Genomic DNA, 24206 nt, shown 5'->3' on the forward strand with positions numbered 1-24206 from the left:
TCAGCACCCTCCAAGCAGTGACATGAGCTGAGGGCAAAACCTTTATCATCGAGAAAGAACTATATCACTGCTTAGTTTTCCCTTTTTTCTCTCCCCTTAAGAAATTATAGGCAAAATTAACAAAATACTTAATAGACTCGTCATCATTCCAAACCCATCTATCCTCATTTTCTAGGACGAGACTCAAATCATGCACCTCTTAAAGATGTTGACTAACCTGATTCTTCTCACACTCGAAAAGACCTCTTCTCCAAATTAAATTTCACACCCAGATATTATTAACCCAATTTCCACATTGAAAAAATTTAGCATTTTTGACCACATACAGAAAACTATAAAACTATTAGCCAAGATTATATTTTGGTAACTTATAGAAAGAACACTTTTAAGTATGGTAAATTTTAAAAATCAATGGAGTGAGATTAGATATAAGTAAACATTTATTACAAAAGAAAGAGTTTTAAATCTTCTTAATTTAAAGATTAGCCTAGTAATTATATAGAGATTATCGGTTACTGATAAAAAATGAGTAAGAAACAATATGATATTTTTTGCTGGACTAAACTAGATAACACTGATAACTTGTTTCTGATTCCAAAAGAAAATGCTGCATTTATTAGGCATGTTTGTCTAAAGGTTGAAAACTTGCTTAAATCCCCCTTTAACTAAACAAAAAGTTAAAAAAAAAGGTACAATAGTTGACAAAAGTTGATTGGATAGAAAAGAGAGAAATCTCAAAGGATAATGACCATAATGTACCCATGAGTGTATTTTTTATTAATTTAACATGACCAAAAGTCTTCACTGTAGTACAAACTGTACAGTATTCAATAGAAAATAATTAAGATATTCTTTTGATCATTTCAAATAATTGTTTTTGGGATAGTTTGACTTAACAGTAAGTTACTTAAAATGTTTTTAAGCATGTTTCTCATAACAACTCTAAACACTTTAATTTTAAGAATTGAAATATATTATGTAATTTTTTTATATAAAAAGCTTTAATAAGTATCACTATATTACTTTAAGTAACAACAATAATTTTTCATCACATAAAAAGAATATTATTAAAAAAATACAAAAATATGGAAAAACTTGATAAAACTCATATATTAACAAAAATATACATAAGAAGATTATACCTATTAATAAAAAAATTATAAAAAAAGACTAGAAAGTTTATTATGTAATTTTCTTATTCTATACCATCATCATAGTTGAATAAAAAACATACAAAATTATATGTTATGTAAATTATTTTACAATTTTTTCTTGTGAGCAAAATTGAGTTAAAGCTAATTAGTGTTTGAATAAAATTGAGTTGAAGGGTAGAAGAATTCACATGAGTTGCTTACATTTAGACAGTGTTTTTTTCCTCAGTTTTCAAGAAACTGCAACCATCATTCCCTATAAAAAGGAGCATAGAATAGAAGCAGTGAACCAAAGTTATTGGTGACAGTCCTTCCCTATTTCAAAGTCCTCTTGGGTTCATCTCTCCCATTTTCTCCTAGAGCCATGGGTGCCAAAGTTGCCCTCTTTGTTTTCTTCACCTTCTTTGCTTTATGTTCGACCTTCCCACTCCAGAGGAAGCAATATGCACCATGCAAACACCTGGTCCTCTTCTTCCACGACATCATCTACAATGGAAGGAACGCTCTTAATGCAACCTCCGCAATAATAGCAGCGCCACAAGGTGCCAACCTAACCAAACTGACAAACAACTTCCATTTCGGAAATCTAGTAGTTTTCGATGACCCCGTCACCTTGGACAACAACCTTCACTCCGAACCTGTTGGTAGGGCACAGGGCTTCTACATTTACGACACCAAGAACACTTACACTGCGTACCTCGGATTCAACTTTGCTCTCAATAGCGCAAATCATCAGGGAACCATCACCGTCGCTGGAGCTGACCCCACCTTGAAGAAGACCAGAGACATCTCAGTCACAGGTGGCACTGGAGATTTCTTCATGCATAGAGGAATCGCCACCATCATGACCGATGCTTTTGAAGGTGATGTTTATTTCCGCCTTCGTGTTGAAATCAAGTTTTATGAGTGTTGGTGATATATAAGTATATATATATGCACACACACAAAGTTACAGTAAATAAAGATGGCTGTTTCTGTCAACAGCCTCGTCTAACAGCTACTCTTATTACTATATTAAATAAATATGGCTGTTTCTGTTACAGACTCTTCTGATAGTATGTGGCTTGCTTGTTGTAATAACGTTATTGGTTCTCAGTTCGAGACAATGTGTACTATGTACTATGAAAATCCTCCTCTTCCACGTGTTTTTCCTCTGCCATAAATCAATTTCTTCACTCTCCATCTTAAATCTTCTATAATGGAGAATCATGAGCTCAAAAGGATATTGGCTGGAATTTTTTTTTATTAATTTATAAACAACATGTGATAAATATTTAGAATTGTTTTATGACATAAATATTTATGTGGATGTTGGGAGAATTCTTGAAGATAATTTGTAATAAATATATCAATCTATTTCAATAAATTCTTAAAAAAAAAAGATAACACATTTATCGGAAATTAAGTGAGTTTACAAGTAGATTATGGGACAAGAATTTATGCTTTAAATCACTTCTGATATAACAACAAATTCTATTCTAATGAGATTCATTTCGCATATTATATCATATCACTCATTATCCATCTAACCACACATAAATATTCAATTCTACACAAAAGATGAAAAATAATTTATATTATTTTAATAATATTTAGTGATTATGTTTTAGAGAGGTTCGTTTCAACTACAAAATCACCAAAAAAAGATCGATTTTCATTTTGATTGGTTTACACATATACAATTCTGGTTTTAAGTGTAATTTCCTCCATTGTCATCCTAATGATAGTTTCAAACAATTGGATTTAGATAAATATAACACTGACACCAACGCTATATTTCCATATAATTTTCAACCAAATATAGACAGATATCTAGAAAAAGTCTACGAAGTGACCCCATCAACCATGATTCAGGTACAAAATAGAGAAAAACTGGGATAGGATAAAGAGAAACGCTAAAGCATGAGAGATAATTATTACAAAATAGCAAACAAGCTTAGCTTCATGTTCATGTATCATGACAAACATTTATAGAAGCAGAGGGAGATCTTCGAAAGTCTTAAAGAAAGAAAGAAGCAAGAAAACAAAGAGTGGAGCAGAAGAGAGAAAAGAGAGCACTCGTATGAGAGAAGAAAACTGAAAGAATTTTATTAATTGCAAAAATTTATATACCCTACAACAAGAAAATAATAGAATAGAAATCAATTTTAAAATAATAATAATAATTAATTATTATAGTGACTAAATTAAAAACCATTTTAGAAACTAAAAAAATAGTTTTTAAATGGTTGTTATTCATGATATAGTGATATATATATATATATATATATATATATATATACTATTACCAAATAAACTTTAAGTCTAACTCAACTTCTGCCAACTCATGAGTGTGACTATATATTATGAGTGGTCCAATAGTGGTGACACGATAAGTCCAACACAAACACTCGTTAGGATAGACTTGAAAATTATTCTAATACTATATTAGTAAGTGGACTTTAAGTCTAATTCAACCCCATAAAACCGACTCATAAGGTTGAAGTTTGCACCCACTTATATACAATGAAAGACTCTAATCTCTAGTCGATGTGGGATCTCCTACCGTGTATATATATATATATATATATATATATATATATATAAGTATAGATAATTGTTTAATTAGGTCCAACGTATTGTAATTGATTTGATTCAACTTTTTGTATTGATTGGAGGCATGCAGACACTAGTGCAGAAACATAAAACAAATGCGGCTATTTTGAATTTATAAATGCGGCTTTATAGCCGCATTTGATCAACACGCACTTGTAAATCAAGAAATATAAATGCGGCTATATAGCCGCATTTATAAATACCATTTACAAGTGCGGTTATTTGCTTTAACCGCACTTGTATATGCCAAATCATTAAAAAAAAATTAAAAATTTTAAAACATCGTCAATCTTGTGTGAAGCCAACGTTGATGAAGAGTCACGGGAGCGCCAACAACGGTGGCGGCGGCAGAAGCGACGGCGGACAGGGAAGCAGCAACGGAGCAAACCAAAAAATTCACAAGAAACCACGAAGACAATGAAAGAGTACTGAGCAATGCGAGAAACCAAACAATGTAAAAAAAACGAATGTCAGCCAACGAAACAGTGCTTCGAGACCACCAATGCAAGGAAAAAAACATATATAAGAAAAACGAAAAACATTTATGCATATATTTGTGAAGATGAAGAGGAAGAAAGAGAGTTCAAGAAACTTACATTGCACAAATGGAATGCAGATGCAGCAGAAGGAGACGAACTCAGAGTGCAAACGCGAAATAAAGTTTGAAATTGTGTGTGGCGCGGTTCAAAATTTAGGGTAAAAAAGGATTTACGAATGCGGTTAAAGGTAAAACCGCATTCGTAAATCAAAGAATTTTGATTTACGAATGCGTTTATTCAAATAACCGCATTCGTAAATCAAGCGCTTTGATTTACAAGTGCGGTTATACAAATAACCGCATTCGTAAATCAAAATAATTTCAAAAATGCCATCTCGTTTTTTACGAAAGCGGTAGCGCAAAAGCCGCACTAAATAAAGCGTATCATTTTCTTCTTTTTCACTAGTGAGAGCTCGAACGTTTTAAAGTTATTTGGTTCATTTTCTTCCGATAGTATTAATGGCTTGCTAAGCTGATGCATGCATGAACATAAAATCCGCTAAATTCAATTAGTAGATATTATCAATTATCTAATTAACTCAATAAAAAGGGATTGTATGTATGTTAAACATTTTTCTATCTGAGGTAACACTAAACTGGGGCAGTGATCCAATCATAGATCAATTCAAGAATTATGATTGAAATGTAATTGCAATTAACATTAGTGAGACTAAAATTAACTTTTGATAAAAACTTTAATCAAACATAAATTCTCTTCCTTTATGTCATTAATTCAACGTCAATGTTAAAGCTTAATTAAAAGCGTACGTGATTAACTCTTTTGTTTCAAGAGTGAAACCGTAGCTTTCCATCATAGTCCATAGCCATTTGGTCGAAGAAAGGTCCACTTAGGTATCAATTAAAATTGAAGCCCAGTTACGATGAACCGATCATCCCTATTAAAAGTTACGACATTGCTATTAGTACCCCGAAAATTGCTATTTAAATTAACATCTTTTCACAAATGTGGTTTTTGAGAAAAATATCTAGACGTTTAGCATATCACGACACAATTGAAATAAATACAAAATATAAACGATTTTTTCTTGTATATGTTGAAAAATCTTATTAATACATACATCGTTATATATCCTTTGTCGACATATACAATAATAAAAAAATTGATGTATCTCAATAATATTTTACATATTATAAAAATATGTTTTAGCTGTGCATTTAGTCGTGATAATAGAATCTCGTGTACTGTGAAGTGTCAAATGTTAAACAAAAACAATTTTTGGAGAGGTGAGAATTTTTCTATAGAAATATTGTGTTAATAGCAAAGCCCTAAAAGTTACCCCATTTATAGTATTTAATCTTATAATATTATAAATTTAAATGTTTAACTTTGTTTCTTGTGCCTTAAAGGCTAGAGCATCCCAAACGAACACGAATAATAACTGATGCGTGGGTTGGGAAAGTCATAGACAAAAAGTCTATGAAAAAATAATTAAATAAACTCTACTTCTCATAAAAAATATGGTTTTACGAATTTTTTCCAGTGTATATAATCAATTAACTTCTTATTAGTAATATAATAATAATAGCATTTGAATTAGTAAATGGTATTTTCCAAATAATTGAATAAAATGATTACATAAATAATATTAATTTTAAGTATGTCATTATTCAATTCTTATATGACATTTATGAATGTCCTTAGTTCAATCGACTCACAACATACCCTTTTTCATATGTGCGTCCTCTTCGATCACTCAAAAAACTAATTCACAATAAATCCTTTTTTAGATATTCTCTTGAATCACTCATATGCTTTTTAGAAGAAAATGAGTAAGTGTGGCTTATAGACCACAATCAATTATGATTTTCAAACTTTGGATGATTAAGTCACATTTATGAGATGTTTCAAGATGTTAACGTTTTTGCCCATGAGAAAGTATTTTTCATTTACTAGAATTTGAAAAAACTCACTACTCGCTTCACAACTTTTTCTTCCGCTTGCACTTTAACAACTCGCTCCATTCACCAATACCTGTATCACAAAGTTATCAGGTTCCTTTCTAAATGAATTTTGTGGTTATTATGGATTTTTATATGCTTGAATTTTCTTTTTTCCTCTATCTTATTACAGTCTTGCATTGCAGGACTCTGCACTTTGAACTTTAGCACACTGCTGAAAGTTTTATCAGTGTAACCACAATTGATTGCTGGAAAACTTTTGCCCCATTTTTTGCTAACGTAATATGTTGTCCCCAATTGGAAGCAACTCTTACAATTCTCATTGTTCTATCCAGTAAATATACCAATGTATTAAATGGTACCAATGCTGAACATTGACTTCGATAACTAACTCTTGAGTTCTGTGTAAACTTCTGCATTGTACTCTTTTCTCTGAAATATTTTTCTTTGATGAGTTTTTTTGTCTTCATGGATTTTATCAAGGCACACTAATGAATAAATAAATTCAATTTTTAGTTCTCATGGGTTTTGGGTATGTTGGGGGTGGGAACCCTATGTCGATTTATTCATTTTAAAAATCATTAATATTTATTTATAGAATAACAAAGCCCTAATTAGTAACAAAAGTTAGACGTCTTAGTGTATTAACAAAATTCTGTAGTTCTATCATGTGTTGGAATAGTTGTGGTGAAGTAAAACTAAAATGTTAGGGTTTTCAAAAGCTTCATCTGATGCTGCTCACCTAATCGAAAACACAATACTAAGGGGCTACTCCCACACAAATGGTTGGCGCTTTGTTTTTCTTCCTTTTTGCATTAATAGATGCTTCACAAACAGATGTTCCAAATCATGCATGTCACGTCCAACAACCGTTGCAGTTTGCTTTTAGAACATTTCACATACATGCCATTGATACGAGAAATTTAATGAAGAGGACTGAAGTAGTATTCTTCACCGAATATGATCATGCACGTGTGGTGCAATTTATGTCTGAGTTTTGCACCAAAGTATTCGACACATAAACCATAAAGATAGAACTAAATACTTTGAATGAAAAGCCAGGTGTATCCAGCGAGCATTACATGGTAACTCTTCTCAAACAAATTGAATACAGACACCCCCACAATTTATCTACATTACATAAACAAAAAAGTCTGGAAAAAATACAAGTTTATGTACTTTCCAGTTTTTTTCCATTTTAAACTTTTCATGATAAACTAAATTACAGTTAAACTACAATGTTTGTCAAAGTGAACTTGATAATAAAGTTCACATTCTAAAACAGGAAAGATAAGGTTTTGGTGTCGATGGATTATTTTACTTCTTCTCTTCTTCTCTTGTATACTCTATTATTATTACTCTAGCACCGCCAAGCTGACGTCGCAACCATGGCTCGTTCGTGCCAGCACAGCACCAACTCAGCATGCCGTTTGTCCACGTGGAACCCTCTGATTTGCACCTTCGCCAGCAAACACTCCGCTTGATAATCGGCGAACTGGCTCAGCTGCACCGGCCTCATTCCGGCGCCGTAAAATGCCTCCCTCCACGGTGGCGCCCTCCTCCTTGCGCTTTCCACCGCTGCGAAGATCTTAGGCCGCAGCAGAAGCATTTCGATCCTCCTCACCCACTCGCCGCCTCCTCCCGCCGCCACAGACGCATCCAGCGAGTCGAGCATCATCGAGTAAAACTCCAAGCTGTTCACCACGCCGCGCCGGAAAGACGCGGCAGCTGTGGCCTCCGTCCACCCCTCGCCGTCCACAAACACCACCACTCCGGGAGCCATCCTCCTCACGTCAGCGAGGAACGCGCCGACGTTGGCTCCGCCGGATCCGAGGCGGCAGAAGATCGACGGTGACAGCAGCACCGCAATCTTCTCGCCGTCGACGAACCTTACTGCCTTGAACGACACCGTCTCAAAGGTCCGAAGCGGGACAAAGTCCACCTGTGCGCGGATCCCGAGGTCATGCGCAAACTGGTTGAGATTCTCGCGGACGAGGCGGCTCTCGACGGCGTACTCCTCTGGCACGACGGCGGTGATGCGGAGGAGTGGCGAAGCTCCGGCAGCCTTCTCTGCGATCTCTTTCATGAGAGAGGCGTATTGGATTCCGAGCCCGATCTCGAAATCGATGACGTGGACGAAGGAGGATCCGTTTAGGGTTTCGAGCAAGGCCTGGTTGGTGGTGAAGATAGAGAACATTGGGATGGGAGAGATTCCCGAAAAGGCCTTGAACGTTTTGATGGTCTGAACAATCTCGGCCATGGAGGAGAGGCGATTGGAACCGGCACGGTTGGAACCGGAGAGAATGGAATGGAGAGCATCTTTGAAGTGAAACGCAGCTCGGTGGAGTGGCTTGGCCATGGGTGAGCGAATGAGGCGGTTGTTGAGGCGTTCGAGTATGGCTTGAGCAAGTTGGAAGTGGCTGCTGTCGAAGCAATCGGCGGCCCGGATAAGCTCTTCGATGAAGTCCCAGTTGTTGTTAACGTTGTTGGTGGGGTTGTGGTGGTGGTGGTTGAGGTCTTGAAAGGAATGGTCCAAAGCGTTGGTGGTGGTGTAGTTGTAGGGGAGGTTTTGGTTGTAAATTTCTGACAGCGAGGTGAAGTCTGGAGGGTGATCAAAGGGTGGATCATGAGAAGGTGGAAAATCAGGGATGCATGGGTTGATGTTGTTAGGCTTGGAGAGGGGTGTGGGAGAATCTTCGGGTAAGGCTAGGTCCTTCATGATGGACTCCCACCAATCTGAATTTGGCAAGACATGATCGTCCAGGTCTAGGTTGTTGTTGTTGGTGGTGGTGATGGTGGTGATGTTGTTGGTGTTATGTTGTGGTTCTGGCTTGGGGACAGTTGGTTTCTTTTCAGGGCTGGGGCTGCGGCAGAGGTCGAGGACGGAGGTGGGTTCGTAGGTGAAGGTGGGATTGGTGGTGTTAGGGAGGGTGTGGAGGAGGAGGTTTGGGTTGGGAGAATGGGTGTTGGGCTGTGGGGATGAGGGAACTCTCATCTCTAAGTGAAGGAAAAGCTGTGATGATTATGATGCCTTTGTGGCTTTCCCAATAGAGTTGTTCTCTTCTTGTTTGTTCGATGGCTACTTTCCTTGTGGAACGTGGAAGAGTTTACGAGACTGAGAGAGGGCTTTTGCTTCCTATCATCCTCTCCTTTTTATCTTTGCGTGTCTTGTGCTCTCTCACTCTCTCTCTCACTCTCTGCGTGCGTGCGTGCGTGTAAAACACCCTCTTCTCTCTTCTCTCTATTCAATGCCATCTATCTATATACATCCATGCATACATATCCATCTTCTACCACCATGCACCACATCGGACACCAGAGAGACAAAACCTTTTATCCATCTCAAGCTTCTGCGTCAAGCTACCCTAAACTTCCACAACTTTTCATTTTACTTTTCTTCCCTCTCCACACCTAAAAACACTCAACTTACTATATCCATTAAACATTTTTTCTGAGTAATTTTGGGAGGTGTTTCTTTTCATGTTATCTTAAAAAAGTTGTGAGTTTTATACTTTTTAACAAGATTAAAAAAAGTGAAATTTAAGGCCGAAACATTCTCTAGAGGAAAGTAAATAACTCGAACCAATGTGTCCTCTGAGTTGAGTTGTAAACAAAGACATTTTCGTAATATCATAGATATGTAATTTTTTGGGGTGAAATAGGTTATATATGTGCAAAATTCCACTTTTATTATATAATCTAGCAATGAGAAAAAAGTGGAATATGTTAATTTTTATTTTTACTCTATCCTTTTCCCTTCTTCCTCAATTCCCATGATCTCTTCTAAACATAATTATTTTTCACTGGCTTGTGAAAAAAAACAACACCTAGAGGCAAGTATAAGCTACAATTCAGAAAGATATAAATCTTTTGATTATGAAAGTCTTAAAAGGGTCAAATAGTGGCAGCACTAAAGCTCCAAGTTAAACCGTTCTTTCTTGAAATTGGACCCACAAAAGCTGGGAGTGGACCCTCCAAGACAAGTACTACCACCACCCATCTTTATACCCCAGGAGAGAAGTTAAGGGAAAAAGGTTCATCATTAACTACTTTTCATGGGGGTATAGCTGCTTTATCTTTCACTGCATGAAAAAAATTGCCATTGCAACGAACAAATTGTAAAGGACATTCTAATTACAAAAGTATAAAACTATTAATGGTAAGAAATAAAATTGAATTTTTAAAAAATTAAAAATTTACTTAATGAAGATAATTTTTTATTGTTTAATAATCAATTAAAAATCTACCTTAAATTTGTTTTTTTCTTGTCAAGAATAAATTTACTTTTTGTTACTATAAAAACAATTCTATCACTTTCCATAGAATGGATACAAGAGTTTAAATTTAACAAGAGAAAAATATGATAAACTGGCGTTAGAATGCAAATTATTATTATTAGGATTTATTATTATTAGAATGAAAAGTAAGTATGGATGTAAAATGTGAAAATGGTTGAAGTTAAGAAAAGAGTGGTGATGAAAAGGAATAAAGTGGTCTTGACTTAGTGAGTTTTAATAAAGTTGAGCAGTAAAAAATGTTGGGAATTAATGATGGTGTTTAACCAGCATGCAAGATTTGCATGGTCATCGATACTCCATCCAATCACATCGACTAAATTGTCCGTACAAAGAAAGAAAGTACTTTAGCTTTATTCTTTTGCTGAAATAGATGCATGACTCATGTGGCAGGTTTTCATGTCCCAATTTCAATTGTTACTTACTATTACTAAGCTTTACTTGTTTATGGCCTCCTTTGACATTCTAATTCAACCGTTTTTTTATTCTAAAGTTTAATCAGTTGCATCTTTTGCTTTCAATTTCATAATACTATACTATTTCATCTTATAATCAGAAGAACACTAAGTGTGCCATAAATTAAATTCGACTGCACAAAGGGCTTTCTTTTCTTAATGCTATGAAGAAATAAGGTTAACCAAGTTATATAGTTATATACACGTAAGAGGTTTTTGAGATAAATTCGTCATTTTAGATTAAAGTGTTTGGTCTACAAGGCGGCTATGAGTGGTAGTCACTTATCTTAAAGTACGCACTTGTTCTAAGACAGCGGCTACCACTCATAGTCACCGTCTTTGTAGACTAAGACTCTATTTGTTTTCATGGATGTATTGTTCACAAGGAAAGAAGTGAGAGAATATCAAGGATCCAGAATTTTGCAGGGAAGAGAAGGAGAGGATATACCTATGAACAGTAAATATCCTCTCCTCTCCCCTCAAAATGAAGATATGTAGAAGAAAAGTCACATCAACATGTGCTATTTCTGAATTTACCCTCATTCATATTCAAGAGTTTTTAATATTAAAAAATAATATTTTTTATTTATATAAGATGTGATTTTTGTTCTAATTTATAGTATATATTTAATATTTTAAGAAATTATTTGAAGTTCTCTTTTTATTTAATTTGTTGATGTATTTATATTAATATATTTTTTTATAATTATTATGTTTATGAGTTTGTAATTTATTTGATAATAGTTTTTATGAAATTATTTTCTATTGTTAATTACGTTATATTTTTTTAGTATTTTTTTATTTTTTATTACAGTAGGATTTTTAACAATAACAAATATTATCTTTTATTTATATAAGATCTTATTTATTTTTTAATTTTATAATGTATATGTTTAATATTTTAAGAAATTATTTCAAGTTTTATTTTTATTTAATTTGTTGAATACATTTTTTTTTAATTATAATTTTTAAATTATATCTATTTATATTTAATATATATTTATTTTTTAATTTTAATTTTTAAATTTACAAAATATGTGAAAGTTGTTTATTTTTAAACAAAAATAACTCATTTCATTATTAAAAAAATTTAATAGGCAAGGATAAATTTGTAAAGTAACATTTAACAATTTAAAAAATAAATAAAACTCCCTCACAACCATCTTATCACTCACAAACTCCTATAAATTTTTCTCACACATCCACCCTAACATACCCCAATTCAAACAACCTCATTTTTTTCTCACATCCTCACACATTCACTCCCTCAGATTCTCACACATCCACTCCTCAATCCATACACGGTCCAAAATGACGCTTTAATTCATAGTTTCTGTTTTAAACTCGTTTTAATTTTAAAAATATCACCGCATTTTGATGGACAATGTTTAACCCTAGAAGCATTGTGAATATATTTTCGTTTATATATTTATATATGGTACAATGTGTTCTTTTATACTTGTTTAATTTATATACAAATGTGCGGTACTTTTTAATATATGTAAATTATTTATTCATATAATTTTTTAAAATGTTTATTTAATTACTCTAAATTTATATTTTAAAATTAATTATGTATTTGATTTACTTTTTTTTATTTAGACTTAATTCTAATATATATTTTCCACACGTGAGAATAGCAAGTGACGTGTTATGATGATGTATTTGGAGACAAGTGTGGACCCACTGAGTGCTATAGTTGATTGTTAAACAAATAGCCTTGTTTAAATTTATAAATGCCTAGGACATGTATCATAAATGCTTAGAGTACTAATTTTACTATGGAACAAAAGTAATGTGCTCATTAAAATTTCTTAAAAATAACTCGTTGCTTATTCAAGTAATTCTTGCTTAAATACAAAATTTATTATTTTAGTTTATGTAATATAACAACCACTATCATACACATCAACCACCACCAACATCAATATAAATAATGAATACAAATAGATCAAAAAAACTTACAAACAGATATCAAAACAAAAAAACATAACAAATAGATGAAAAAGAACATAACATCACAATCGAATCAAAATAAAAAAAAATTGCTATAAATAGTGAAAATAACAATGAAATTAAAATAAAATAATTACAAATTTACGTTTGACTTATCTCTGTACTGATTTTCTCCTTGAGCTGTTCGTTCTTCGAGATTTTATATTATTATCAGTAAGCTTGCAGTAGAAAGAGAGAAGAAGGAGCAGAGAAAGGCTAAAGAAGAAAAAAAAAAGAAAAATGATTGAATTTTTTTTATTAATAAGTAAAAAATAAATAAATGGGAGTATTTCGTAAATACTATAATTTAAATATTTGCTCATAGGAGGAAGAAGAGAAGAGAAATAAAATATTACAAAAGGTAAGGTTATAGGAGAGGGAAGGGAGAGAACAATATTGTAGAATGTTATGGAAAGAAATGTTATAGGTTAGTATTTATTCAAATGAAGAAAATAAGTTCAATGTGTCAAAATATCTTATTATTGAAGTTAGTCAATCCTAAATTCAATAGTGGGAGATTATAAATTATAATGAATCAATTAAAACCTTCGAACAAACTATTCCATGTAATTAAAAAAATTAAAATATTCTTTGAAAACTTCTATTAATTATTTTTTATTATTGATAAAAAAAATATGTATGTTAAAAATTTTATCACATATTAAAAAAGAAACAAAAGAAGGATGATTTAGTTGAAAAGAATATTGATTATGTCATTCATACCACATTTTTAGTGAAAATTCAAAAGGAAAAGAGTTGAATTTAAAGATGTTTGGTTGTTGTGGTTAAAAAATAATCAAAATAATTAACATTTGTGTATAATTCTTCAAAAAGATTGAATGTTTTTTTCTTAAATGCATACTCATTATTTTCCAACTAAAAAAAATCCATTAAAATTGATGAATGAGATATCATCACTAATATATTGCTCTATAATAAAATAAAAACTATTATAAGCAGTAGTTATCGTATATATTGATCTCTCTTTCATAAAGAGTGAAATAAAGAAAAAAAAAGTATTAAATTAAAAATGTGGTAAGAAATACCTTTAGAGTACGAAATTCTCCTAAAAGAAATATGACTAACATGTTTGAAAATCAATTGAAGTACTAAAAATAAATATTTTAATTACATTAAAAGAAAGGATGTTTTTAAATATAAGTTAATTATATCAATGTCATTTGATTTTCATTGTTATACATTTATTTAAATGTTATGTAATTGATATTTTTTTTAATTAACATATTATTACGTATTATTAATTAATTATTTTTTTTCAAAAAAATCATTGAATTTTAATTAATTTATGTTATTAAACTATCAAATATCATAATTATTTCTAAATATATATATATATATAAATAAATAATATGAAAAGCTCCCATTAAAGTTGCCTTAATAGCGATAATAAAACTATATAACGGTTTTATATATTAATGTTGTAAGAAAAATTGAAAATATTTTATATACAAAATATAAAAAGCTCGAGTAACGTAAATTATACTTTTTTAATATTTTATAAATAGTTTAAGTCATAATAGTTAAATTTTATGGCTTATTTTAAATTATTTAAAACCTTTTAAAAGACTTATTTTACATTTTTCAGATTAAATTTGAATTTGTTTTTCAAAAACTAAAGTGAAAATAAATCAAACTTATTTTTATATGATAGAGTTTTACCCAAAACAAAGGGAACACAACTAAAAGAGTAAAAAAGGGATGTGTAATAAAAAAAAAGTGAAAAAAAATGTAAATAAGAGGGAATGAAGATGGCTTTTCAGATTTAGAAAGGTTATTAACATTATGTCACATTGCCAATGGTCTTACGAGAATATAAAAGAAAATGACTGTTAAATATAAACTAAATTTAGATACTAAAATAATTATTTACTATATTAACTAAATTTGATATTATTTTATAAATTAAAATGATTATTAATATTTAAAATAATTTTTATTATTAACAAAAATTTATAAAGTAATTTTTAAATTTGTATCTAATTATTAGTTATTAAGGTATTATCTACTAATTATTTATATTTTAAATTAGTTTCTAGTCTTTTAAAAATTAATTTAGAATTAAAAATATTAGTAGCTAGAACCTTGTTAGCTATTTTAGATACCAATTTAGAAATTATTTTATAAATTTTTATTAATAATAGAAATCATTTTAGATACCAATAATTTTTTAGTCTTTAAAACAGTATCTAATTTAGTTAATATAGTAACTAATTATTTTTATCTTTAAATTTAGTTATTATTTAATGATTTTCTTATAGTGGGAGGCAACGGGTAGTGAACCAGTATGGAAACTAATCTTAGTAAAACATATCTAAAATGTAAGGTTTTGTTTGGTAATGCATATCAATTGAAGTAGTTTGTGGTAAGGTAGAATACAAGGTAGGATCTTCAATGGTTGTACGAGTAAAGTTGTTTTTATGTGTATTATGAAATCTTAATTTTTCTTTTCTGTACAGAGTTTAGTTCCTAACTTTAAGAAAGTAATAGGATCAATGTATATAATGTTTTTTGAAGGATATTTTGTAGGATTTTTGTGGTGTCTGAAGTGTTGATAGATTAAAATGGTGTCATCTATAAGAGTTGATATATTCCTGAAATACTCAATTTAATTTATTTATTTATTATTGATAAAAAAATCATTATAAAAGAATTCATATAATATATTTGTATTATACAGGTGCTTTATATATTTTTTTGAAATAATTGTAAAAAAGTTGTGTGAAAATTTGTTAGAAAAACAATTTGTGGAATGGAATATATTCGGAAGTATGAAGATACATATTATATGTTACGTGACAGAAAGAGCATAAAGATTTTTGTAAGATAGAAATACGTCCCTTCATTTACAGAGCGAAGACACACCGCACATATCTTTATCTACCACCTCCATTATTGTAAATTATGTTTCCACTTTTTTTTTTCGGCAAACATTGTTAATGGAATGACCACTTTAACGGAAAGTTTGGCCACCTAAAAAATAAAGTCTCTTTATGCCCATTTTCTATTCCAAACGTAACACCATCTCTATACACACTTGTCATTACATGCATAACGCGTTTCATTATCAGCTTTTCACAATTCTCTTTATTTTTAATATCATTCTTTTTTAGGATAATGTAATCGCTTATTATAATCTTTATTGCCATATGGTTTAAACGATTATAATACCTAGAATCATCCCAAACACAACTTATTAGGATCCAATGCTAGCTCTCTAGAGACACTGTGTAAGAATTTTGTTTACAAATATTGTATCTCTTCTTTTTCATGTATATTCTTTTAACAACCAAAGAAAACAAATCCATTGATTTTTTTATGACATTCATTGTTGTTTGGATAAAGTGTTTGATAATCAGCTTTTTTTATAATTATATTTATTTATGTAGTCCTTCTAGAATTTAATTACTTGCATATTCTATTAACTAAGATGATAGTTGTATCCAACACTAAGATGGCATCATGTAATACTCTGGCTAGTTAATATATATTTAAAAGGCTGTGAATATTGTAATTAATTTAGCAAAGTAAATAAAAAAGCTCTCTTTCTTTTTAATTTAACCAACCAAAGCACTATTATTATAGGGAAAAATAACTTGGAATACAACTAGCTTATAAGATATAAGCTACTTCAACTAGCTTCTAACTTGTATATATCTCTTATTTAATCTTCTTTCATTGGTGTCCTTTATATTTTAGTACATTTTCTTATTGTCTTGAATTTTGTTTTACTTATTATTACATATTTGAATCTTATAGACAAAATTAATTATTATACCATTTTTAATATTTTGGGATTTACTTTTTAATTTAAACTTTTCTTTGTAGTTTGTAACATTTCAAAATTTTAAAATTGTAAAATTATATCTTTATAATAAATTATTGATCATTTTATTAGATGAATGATTTAATAATAATAATAGGATTATAAAGTATTGTGTTTGATTTAGTAAATTATAAAAATTTCATCTAACACATTTTGAAAAAAATGTAAAAAAAAAAATGTAAGATAAGATGGATTGGATTAAAAAAATATTGTTTTTTTTTATAAAGACAACAATTCAACTCAGAAATAAACTAATATAAAAAACATATAAAAAATTTATTGTCTAAATGTACTCAAAGACTAATTTATATTTTGAATATATTTGAGAAATGACAAAAAGAAAAAAAAAACACTCTTACTCTTATATGCTTATTTTTTTTATCAACAAAGAATTAAATAAGTAAAATGGAGCATTTCAGAGATATTTCAACCCTTATACAAAACCCAGATAATGTCCCTACTTTACCATATACATATCCTCTGCTAAAGCTTAAGCTTTTCAACTAAACCTTCCAACAATAGTCATCCAATGAAACTTGACAAGAAGTTCTTAAAACCCAACTTAATCCAGAACACCGGACAAAAGAAACCTACATAATAACACTCCTAATCCTTAGGACAAAATAGAAAACAAAAACGATTCAAACCTACAAAAGAACTTTACATACAACCATCAAGCATGTTGTCGAGTTATGCATCTTAAGCTTTCTTTCCTTTCCCAACATCTCGTCTAACATCCTCCTTCAAAATTATCCTTCTAACTTCAACCACATCCTCCTACATTGTCTCAAGCCCATGCTGATGCACTTGTATATGCTTCTCGTGTTCAACTTCCCAAAGTTACTTGATATTTGAAGCCTTTCTCAACATAAGATACTCCTGCAACCTTACCTTTATCCTGCACATGTACACACATACCATTGTATAGTATATTTTCAAAACAGATTATCCAAAACAATACCACTACCTTAACATCATAGAAAATGTAGACAGTTTAGAGGATCTAAAACCCAATCAGAGTATGCAAAGCTAAAGGATTTAATTTTCCTCCTCATACATGTTCAATCTTAATAGGTAACGATAATAACATATAGATTAAGTTTATATTTATAATCTAGTGTGTCCTAAAGATTATTCTAAAATTATAATGAAGATTATGATGATTTTTCATTTTTGAAAGGAAAAGTTTGAAAAAATACAATGTAATATAAATGATGAAAGAAAACGAACTAGAAACAATTCTTTTTAAAATAAAAAGACTTAGTGATCTAATAAACAAAACTCGAATGAGACAACCTTTCACACAAATAACACACAAATAAGTTTTTAAATAATTTAATTTTAAGATTACAAATTAGCATAAAAAATGTTTACTTACATGATGCTATGTGAAAATTACACACCATAAAACTTATAAAAAATATAAAAAATAGTCAGTAGTTTATTAAATTCAGAAATAAAAAAAAATTGGAATAAAAAAATTAATTTAATTTATACTCATTTGATCAACTCATTTTTAAGTTGTTCAAATAAAAAACATATACAACTCTTAAAAAATAAATAGAAGTACTAAAAGTTTAAATTGAATTTAATAATTTAAAAATATATAAAATTATAATTTTATAATGATATATTTTTATTTAAAAACACAAATTTTATTTATATATATAATAAAACTTATATAGTTATATTTTTAATGTTATTTTATATTTATTAACTATTTATCTGTTAGTTTAATAACTATTTTTGAAAATAATGTATTTATAAAATTTGTTCTGTACGTATTGATAACTATATTTGTTTATGCATATAAATACTTATTATATGTGTAGTTATATAAATGTTTTTTTTACTTATAAAATAATGATAATTAGATCGTTTTAATTATGATATAAATAAAATAGTTTTGAATTTATTTTATTTTATTGTATAAAAATATAATCACAGAATATAGGATTAAGGTGGAATAAATGAGTATCAAGGAGGACATTAATGAAGAAATTGAAATGAAAATAATGTTTATCTATAATTGATCAACATTTTTGCCAACATGATCATTTTTAAGAATACAAATTGTTCAACTATATAAGGTCATCATCCTTCACAGATATAAAACTGTGAGTCATCTTGTTAACTTTAATTTCATTCTCATGATTTTTCTTTGGAGAAAGAAGATTACATCCTCGTTACATATTCTTTGAATCAAACTTTTAGTAAGAAAAAACAAAGACATTAATGTAGGTTGTATTTTAAGATTTTATACATTTTTAGTTAAATTTATTGTACCATATAGAATATAAAATCTTATCTAATGTTTGTTTTAATGGTATATTTTACTTTGAAATCTTCAGTAAATTTTTTTTATTTAATTTTTATTGGTATGAGAATATTAAAAAAAAATTATTAAGATCTTTTACAGAAACTCTTCCTCCATGTTGTAGATCTTAATTGTTGTTTTAGTGGGAGGTATGTAAAAGTCACATATTGTATCTAAGATATCAACATTGAAAATATTACACTAAGGATGGTATTATATGTGATGTGTCTAGATTCTTATGTTTTAAATCCTGGGTTTATTAATATATTTTAGATTTAATTACCTTTTTAATTACTAAAATTAAGGGAGCTTAATTTTTTTAAAATGTTTTTTATCCTTTTAAAATTAGATATAATTATTTTTAGTTTCTATTAAAATAAATAAATTTTAGTTTCAAACTGTAAAACATTTTATTGAGAAAAAAATGTACCAAAAAACACTTTATCATATTTTTATTTTATCTTTTATTTCTTTAAAATTTAGAAGCATTACTTTTTAGAGTTGATAACCAATATTAATTATATAATTATTTACATCCATTTACTTTTAATTATTTATCAAAATATAATTAATTGATTCAAAATATTATTATTATAAAAAAAATTGTGAACTGATAGAAAAGGAGGTGTATAAACATCATGTCTCTATTCTTTAATCTAACACTTATTATGAGATATATAAATATTTATCTATAAAAGATTTAAAAATATCACTTATTCAAATACACTTTTCATTAGATTAAATACATAAACAAGCAAGTGTGACATATATAATCGTACACTACAAGAAAATCATGAAATAGAAATCAATTTTTAGAGACCAAAATAATTAGTTGTAATGGTAACTAAATTAGAGACCATTTTAGAAACTAAATAAAAAATTGGTTTCTAAATTAGTTTCTATTATTGTAAAATAGTTTCTAAATTGGTATCTAATTAGCAACCAAGGTTTTAACTATCAATTATTTAGTTTCTAAATTTGGTCTCTAAAACCTTGGTTGCTAATTAGATACCAATTTAGAAACTATTTAACAATAATATAAACTAATTTAGAAACCAATTTTTTATTTAGTTTCTAAAATGGTCTCTAATTTAGTTACTATTGCAACTAATTATTTTGATCTCTAAAAATTAATTTCTATTTCATGATTTTCTTGTAGTGGTAAAAACAAATAAATAATTACTTTATTTTACATAATTACTTTAGTAGGGAGACATAGGAAATTTGTTTGGGAAACACAACCAGAAGCATATCTTATACAAATATTAAGGGGCAAAAATTGAAAAGAGGAAGAAGAAAACTAATGGAAGAGGGAGAGTGTAGAAAATGGAAAGTATAAAATCACTACAAGAAAAACGCGAATTACATACGAATTTTTCCGTATGTAAATTTTGGCACCAAAACATAAAATGTGCAATGAATGGGATTCAGAGCCATGTTCTTTCAAATAACTCAAAGAAAATTTAACCACTACACCAAGCAAATGCTTTAGTATGATTATGATTTTTATTATACTTATTATTATTAACAATATTAATATTAATAATATGAATATAATATTAATAATATGAATATAATATTAATAATAATACTAATAATACTAATAATATTAATAATATTAATAATATGAATATAATTTATTTTATTATTAATAATAATAATTATATTAATATGTATAAATTATGTTAATAATAATAAGTATAATAAAAATGATAATATGACTAAAAAACTTGTCTGTTCTAGTGGTTAACTATTCTCCTGGGAATTTAAACTGGTTGCTGCAGTTTCTTTGCAATATTAATATGGGAGACGCGGGTTCGAGTCCCATCCAGTGCATATCTTCTTGTTGTAAGTTGAGGTCTTTGATTAGTCAAGATTGTGTTGTAGCTTGGTGGAACTAATGCATAGAATTAAAAGACCTTGTTTTATTATATGTTTTTATTTTTCAAAAGAGAAAGACTATTTGTTACTTTTTTATAAGTAATATTAAAAAATGTTGTTTTTAAAACCTAAAATGAGTAACCTAAAGAGGAAGTCTAAGAAAATCATACCATAAAATAATTTATTTTAAACGATTAAATAAACTAGCTTTTCTATAATCTAGTGAGAAACTGGCGAGAATAAATGAAAGATCCAAAAGAATCAAGGATACATTCGGACACGTAATTTATCGAAGCGTTTATAGGAATTTTACTGAATGCTTTTTATTTATGAAGTCAACAATAAAACTTATTAAAATAAAAGAAATAGTATATCATTTCTATGGACCTTTGAAAAGGTAATTAATAGATAAAATAAAAGAAAACCAAAGATCTTTAATTTTTTCTTTTAAATGGATATCTTAGTAGAACTGATTGACTCACAATCACAAGATTGAAATGAAACCTAATCATGGAACTGAGTATTTTTAAAGATAGTGCAAAGGTGATGGAAATTATTGTTTAATTAGGGTTAGCCAAAACACATGCATGCATAAAATAAAAAGGGAAGAATTATTAATTAATTGAATGTGTATATGTATATACTTAAGCATTAAGGTTGTGAGGAAGGAATGAAGGACACGGGAGTGACGCGTTAGGGAAAACGAGAGAAGAAGCTTGAAGAGTACAAAAGGTGAGAGTGTTATGAGAGTAAGAGATTCTGGTTTCTATCATGACTCATTTAAAGAGGGTTTCCTTCACCCACTCCCCAAACAAAGAGAAAGAAAAAGGCTAAAGGGTATTCAGGAATTGGAGGATGTGATTTTTCATTTGTGGGAATAATAGTGGAGTATCTTCTATCTTCTCTATGTTATCATACCACATTCATACCTTAGTGATAAAAAAAAACACTTTCATAGCTCTTTAATATATTTTTTTATCAACAAAGAATTAAATAAATAAAATAGAATATTTCAGGATACTCCAACCCTTATACAAAACTCAGACAATCCGCTTTATTAAAAACGTTTCATCTACTAAACTTTAAGCTTTTCCAACTAAACATTTCAACAAAATAAGGAAAAAAAACAAAAAATAAACTATTAACTATTATCACAGACACTAACCGTATGAGACCTAAATCCTTAAGACAAAATAAAAAAACAATAAAAAACACTGCTGTAAGAAATTACATCAAACAATAGCTCTTTCATTCATGTCTTCAAAACTTTCATTCCGATAATTTAGAAACATGTTGGAGATCCACATCGACTAAAGATGAGAATATTTCATTATATATAAGTGAGTGCAAACTTCATCCCATGAGTCGGTTTTATGAGGTTGAGTTAGGATTAAAGTTTACTTTGCAATATGGTATCAGAGTCATTTCGAGTATTTCCTATTGAGTGTTTGTTGGGCTTATCAGACCATCCACTATCGGTTTGTTATCGAACCACCCATAATATGTTGTCTCATGCACAAGCTATCACTCTCGGCGTGAGAGATGTGTTGGAGATCCCACATCGACTAGAGATGAGAATATCATGAGCCGGTTTTATGTGGTTGGCTTAAAGTCCACTTTGCAATAAAACAAGTTTCAAAAATTAAAAGTTATTATTCTTAACCTAAACTCATATTTTTATTATTCATTTTTTATAATAAATAAAAAATATTTAAGAATGTTTCACATGTTATGATATATATATTCATAAAAAAAAATTGAAAACCATCCAAATCTATATACATCAATTTTATATTCTTATTATGAATGAGTGCAATAAATCTTATGAGTCATATTAATACTCATTAGTTTTTTCTATGTTAAATTGTAATTTTAGTTTTTCTTAATTTAACATTAAACGTAATTTGTTTCATTAAAATGATATGTATAATACAAGATGGTTATGGTGGTAGTATTAAAATTCGTCATATTACTCAAACTCCCACTGAACCGAATCTGGTGGGGTTTGAACGTGAGTTAGGTTATATTATATTAAAGTTGAAGATGTTGAATATAGAGTGTAGTTTTTATTACTAGCTACCAGGTTTTGTATTTGGGGCATGTGATTCCTTCCCATATTTATGTTCGTAATCTTCTTCTTCTTTAGCTTGACATTAGTTGACGTGAGATGTTATGACACAACTTTGTGGTCTGTGAAAAAGTCAGAAAGATTTGTGGTACTTATACTATTTTCTGCCACTTCAATGGATCAATGACGTTATCAACTCCAATGCCTTCACTTCAAAAAGGAAATTTTGTCTTCCATATCAAAAATAGATCTCTCTTATTGGATAATTATTTTTCTTTTCTGTCTTTTCATCTAATCAAATATGTATTTCATGTCTGATATTAATGAAATTATATATTTTCATAGTTTAAAAATATGAAAATTCTAAATTTTAAAAAAGCTCTGTATAATGAAATAATATAACTTCCCCGTAGAATACAATGGTTTATAATTCATTCTTAAAATATTCTACATTTATTCATTTATTTTTAAAATACTTCATATTTTTATTAATTTTTTTCTGATAAAAAAGCAACGGTGTATAATTATTTTCAAAACTTCATATGCAAATATATTTTTTTCTTCATAGTTAACATTCTTAAAATATTTGTCACATTGGGTATTATTTAATAATGATTAATGTCATTATTTCTTTTCTTTTTTAAATAGTGATATAATTTCATTTTATTTGATAGTAAAAATGTGATACAAATTAATTTTATGGCACAAGTTGCTGAAAAACTATTTTTTTTACACAATTAGTTTGACATTTTCAAAGTTATTATCCAAAAAAATTAGTGATTCCTTAAACACTGATTAGTGAGACCCATGTTCGATGGGAAGATTAGTCTGTGACTATTTCAATTACGAGATTCTGGCAACAGTTATATTTTCTTCGAGGATTTAAATTTTGTCCCTCTCCTGAAAAGTAATTCAATTATAGCCACATACAACTTCGTGTGGTTAACTTGAAGTAATCTGAAGTATTGATACTGTTAATTAAATATAAGAAATTAAAAATACAAAAATGTGATTGGCATTTTTTTAGTAATATTGAATATTGACTATAGTATTCGATATATTTATATGTGAGGGCAACACCTTTTATCCTACATCTATCTCAATAGATATCCAAATAAGAAAAATGAAGTATTTTTCATGATATATA

At 29.1% G+C, this 24206-nt stretch overlaps 2 protein-coding genes across 2 annotated transcripts; one reads left to right on the plus strand and one right to left on the minus strand.

Annotated features, from left to right (window-relative positions):
• Positions 1-1419: 1419 nt before the first annotated feature.
• LOC137805970 (disease resistance response protein 206-like) lies at positions 1420-2314 on the plus strand. Its single transcript, XM_068605845.1, has one exon. The coding sequence runs from the start codon at positions 1516-1518 to the stop codon at positions 2065-2067; it is 552 nt and encodes a 183-aa protein (XP_068461946.1). The 5' UTR covers positions 1420-1515; the 3' UTR covers positions 2068-2314.
• Positions 2315-7230: 4916 nt separating this feature from the next.
• On the minus strand, positions 7231-9506 carry LOC137808376 (scarecrow-like protein 15). The gene has a single exon (XM_068609453.1). It carries the CDS (start codon positions 9197-9199, stop codon positions 7565-7567), a length of 1635 nt encoding a protein of 544 aa, XP_068465554.1. The 5' UTR covers positions 9200-9506; the 3' UTR covers positions 7231-7564.
• Between the last annotated feature and the right edge of the window lie 14700 nt (positions 9507-24206).

Source organism: Phaseolus vulgaris, chromosome 3, assembly GCF_000499845.2.
Source record: "Phaseolus vulgaris cultivar G19833 chromosome 3, P. vulgaris v2.0, whole genome shotgun sequence".
Classification (NCBI taxonomy): Eukaryota; Viridiplantae; Streptophyta; class Magnoliopsida; order Fabales; family Fabaceae; genus Phaseolus; species Phaseolus vulgaris.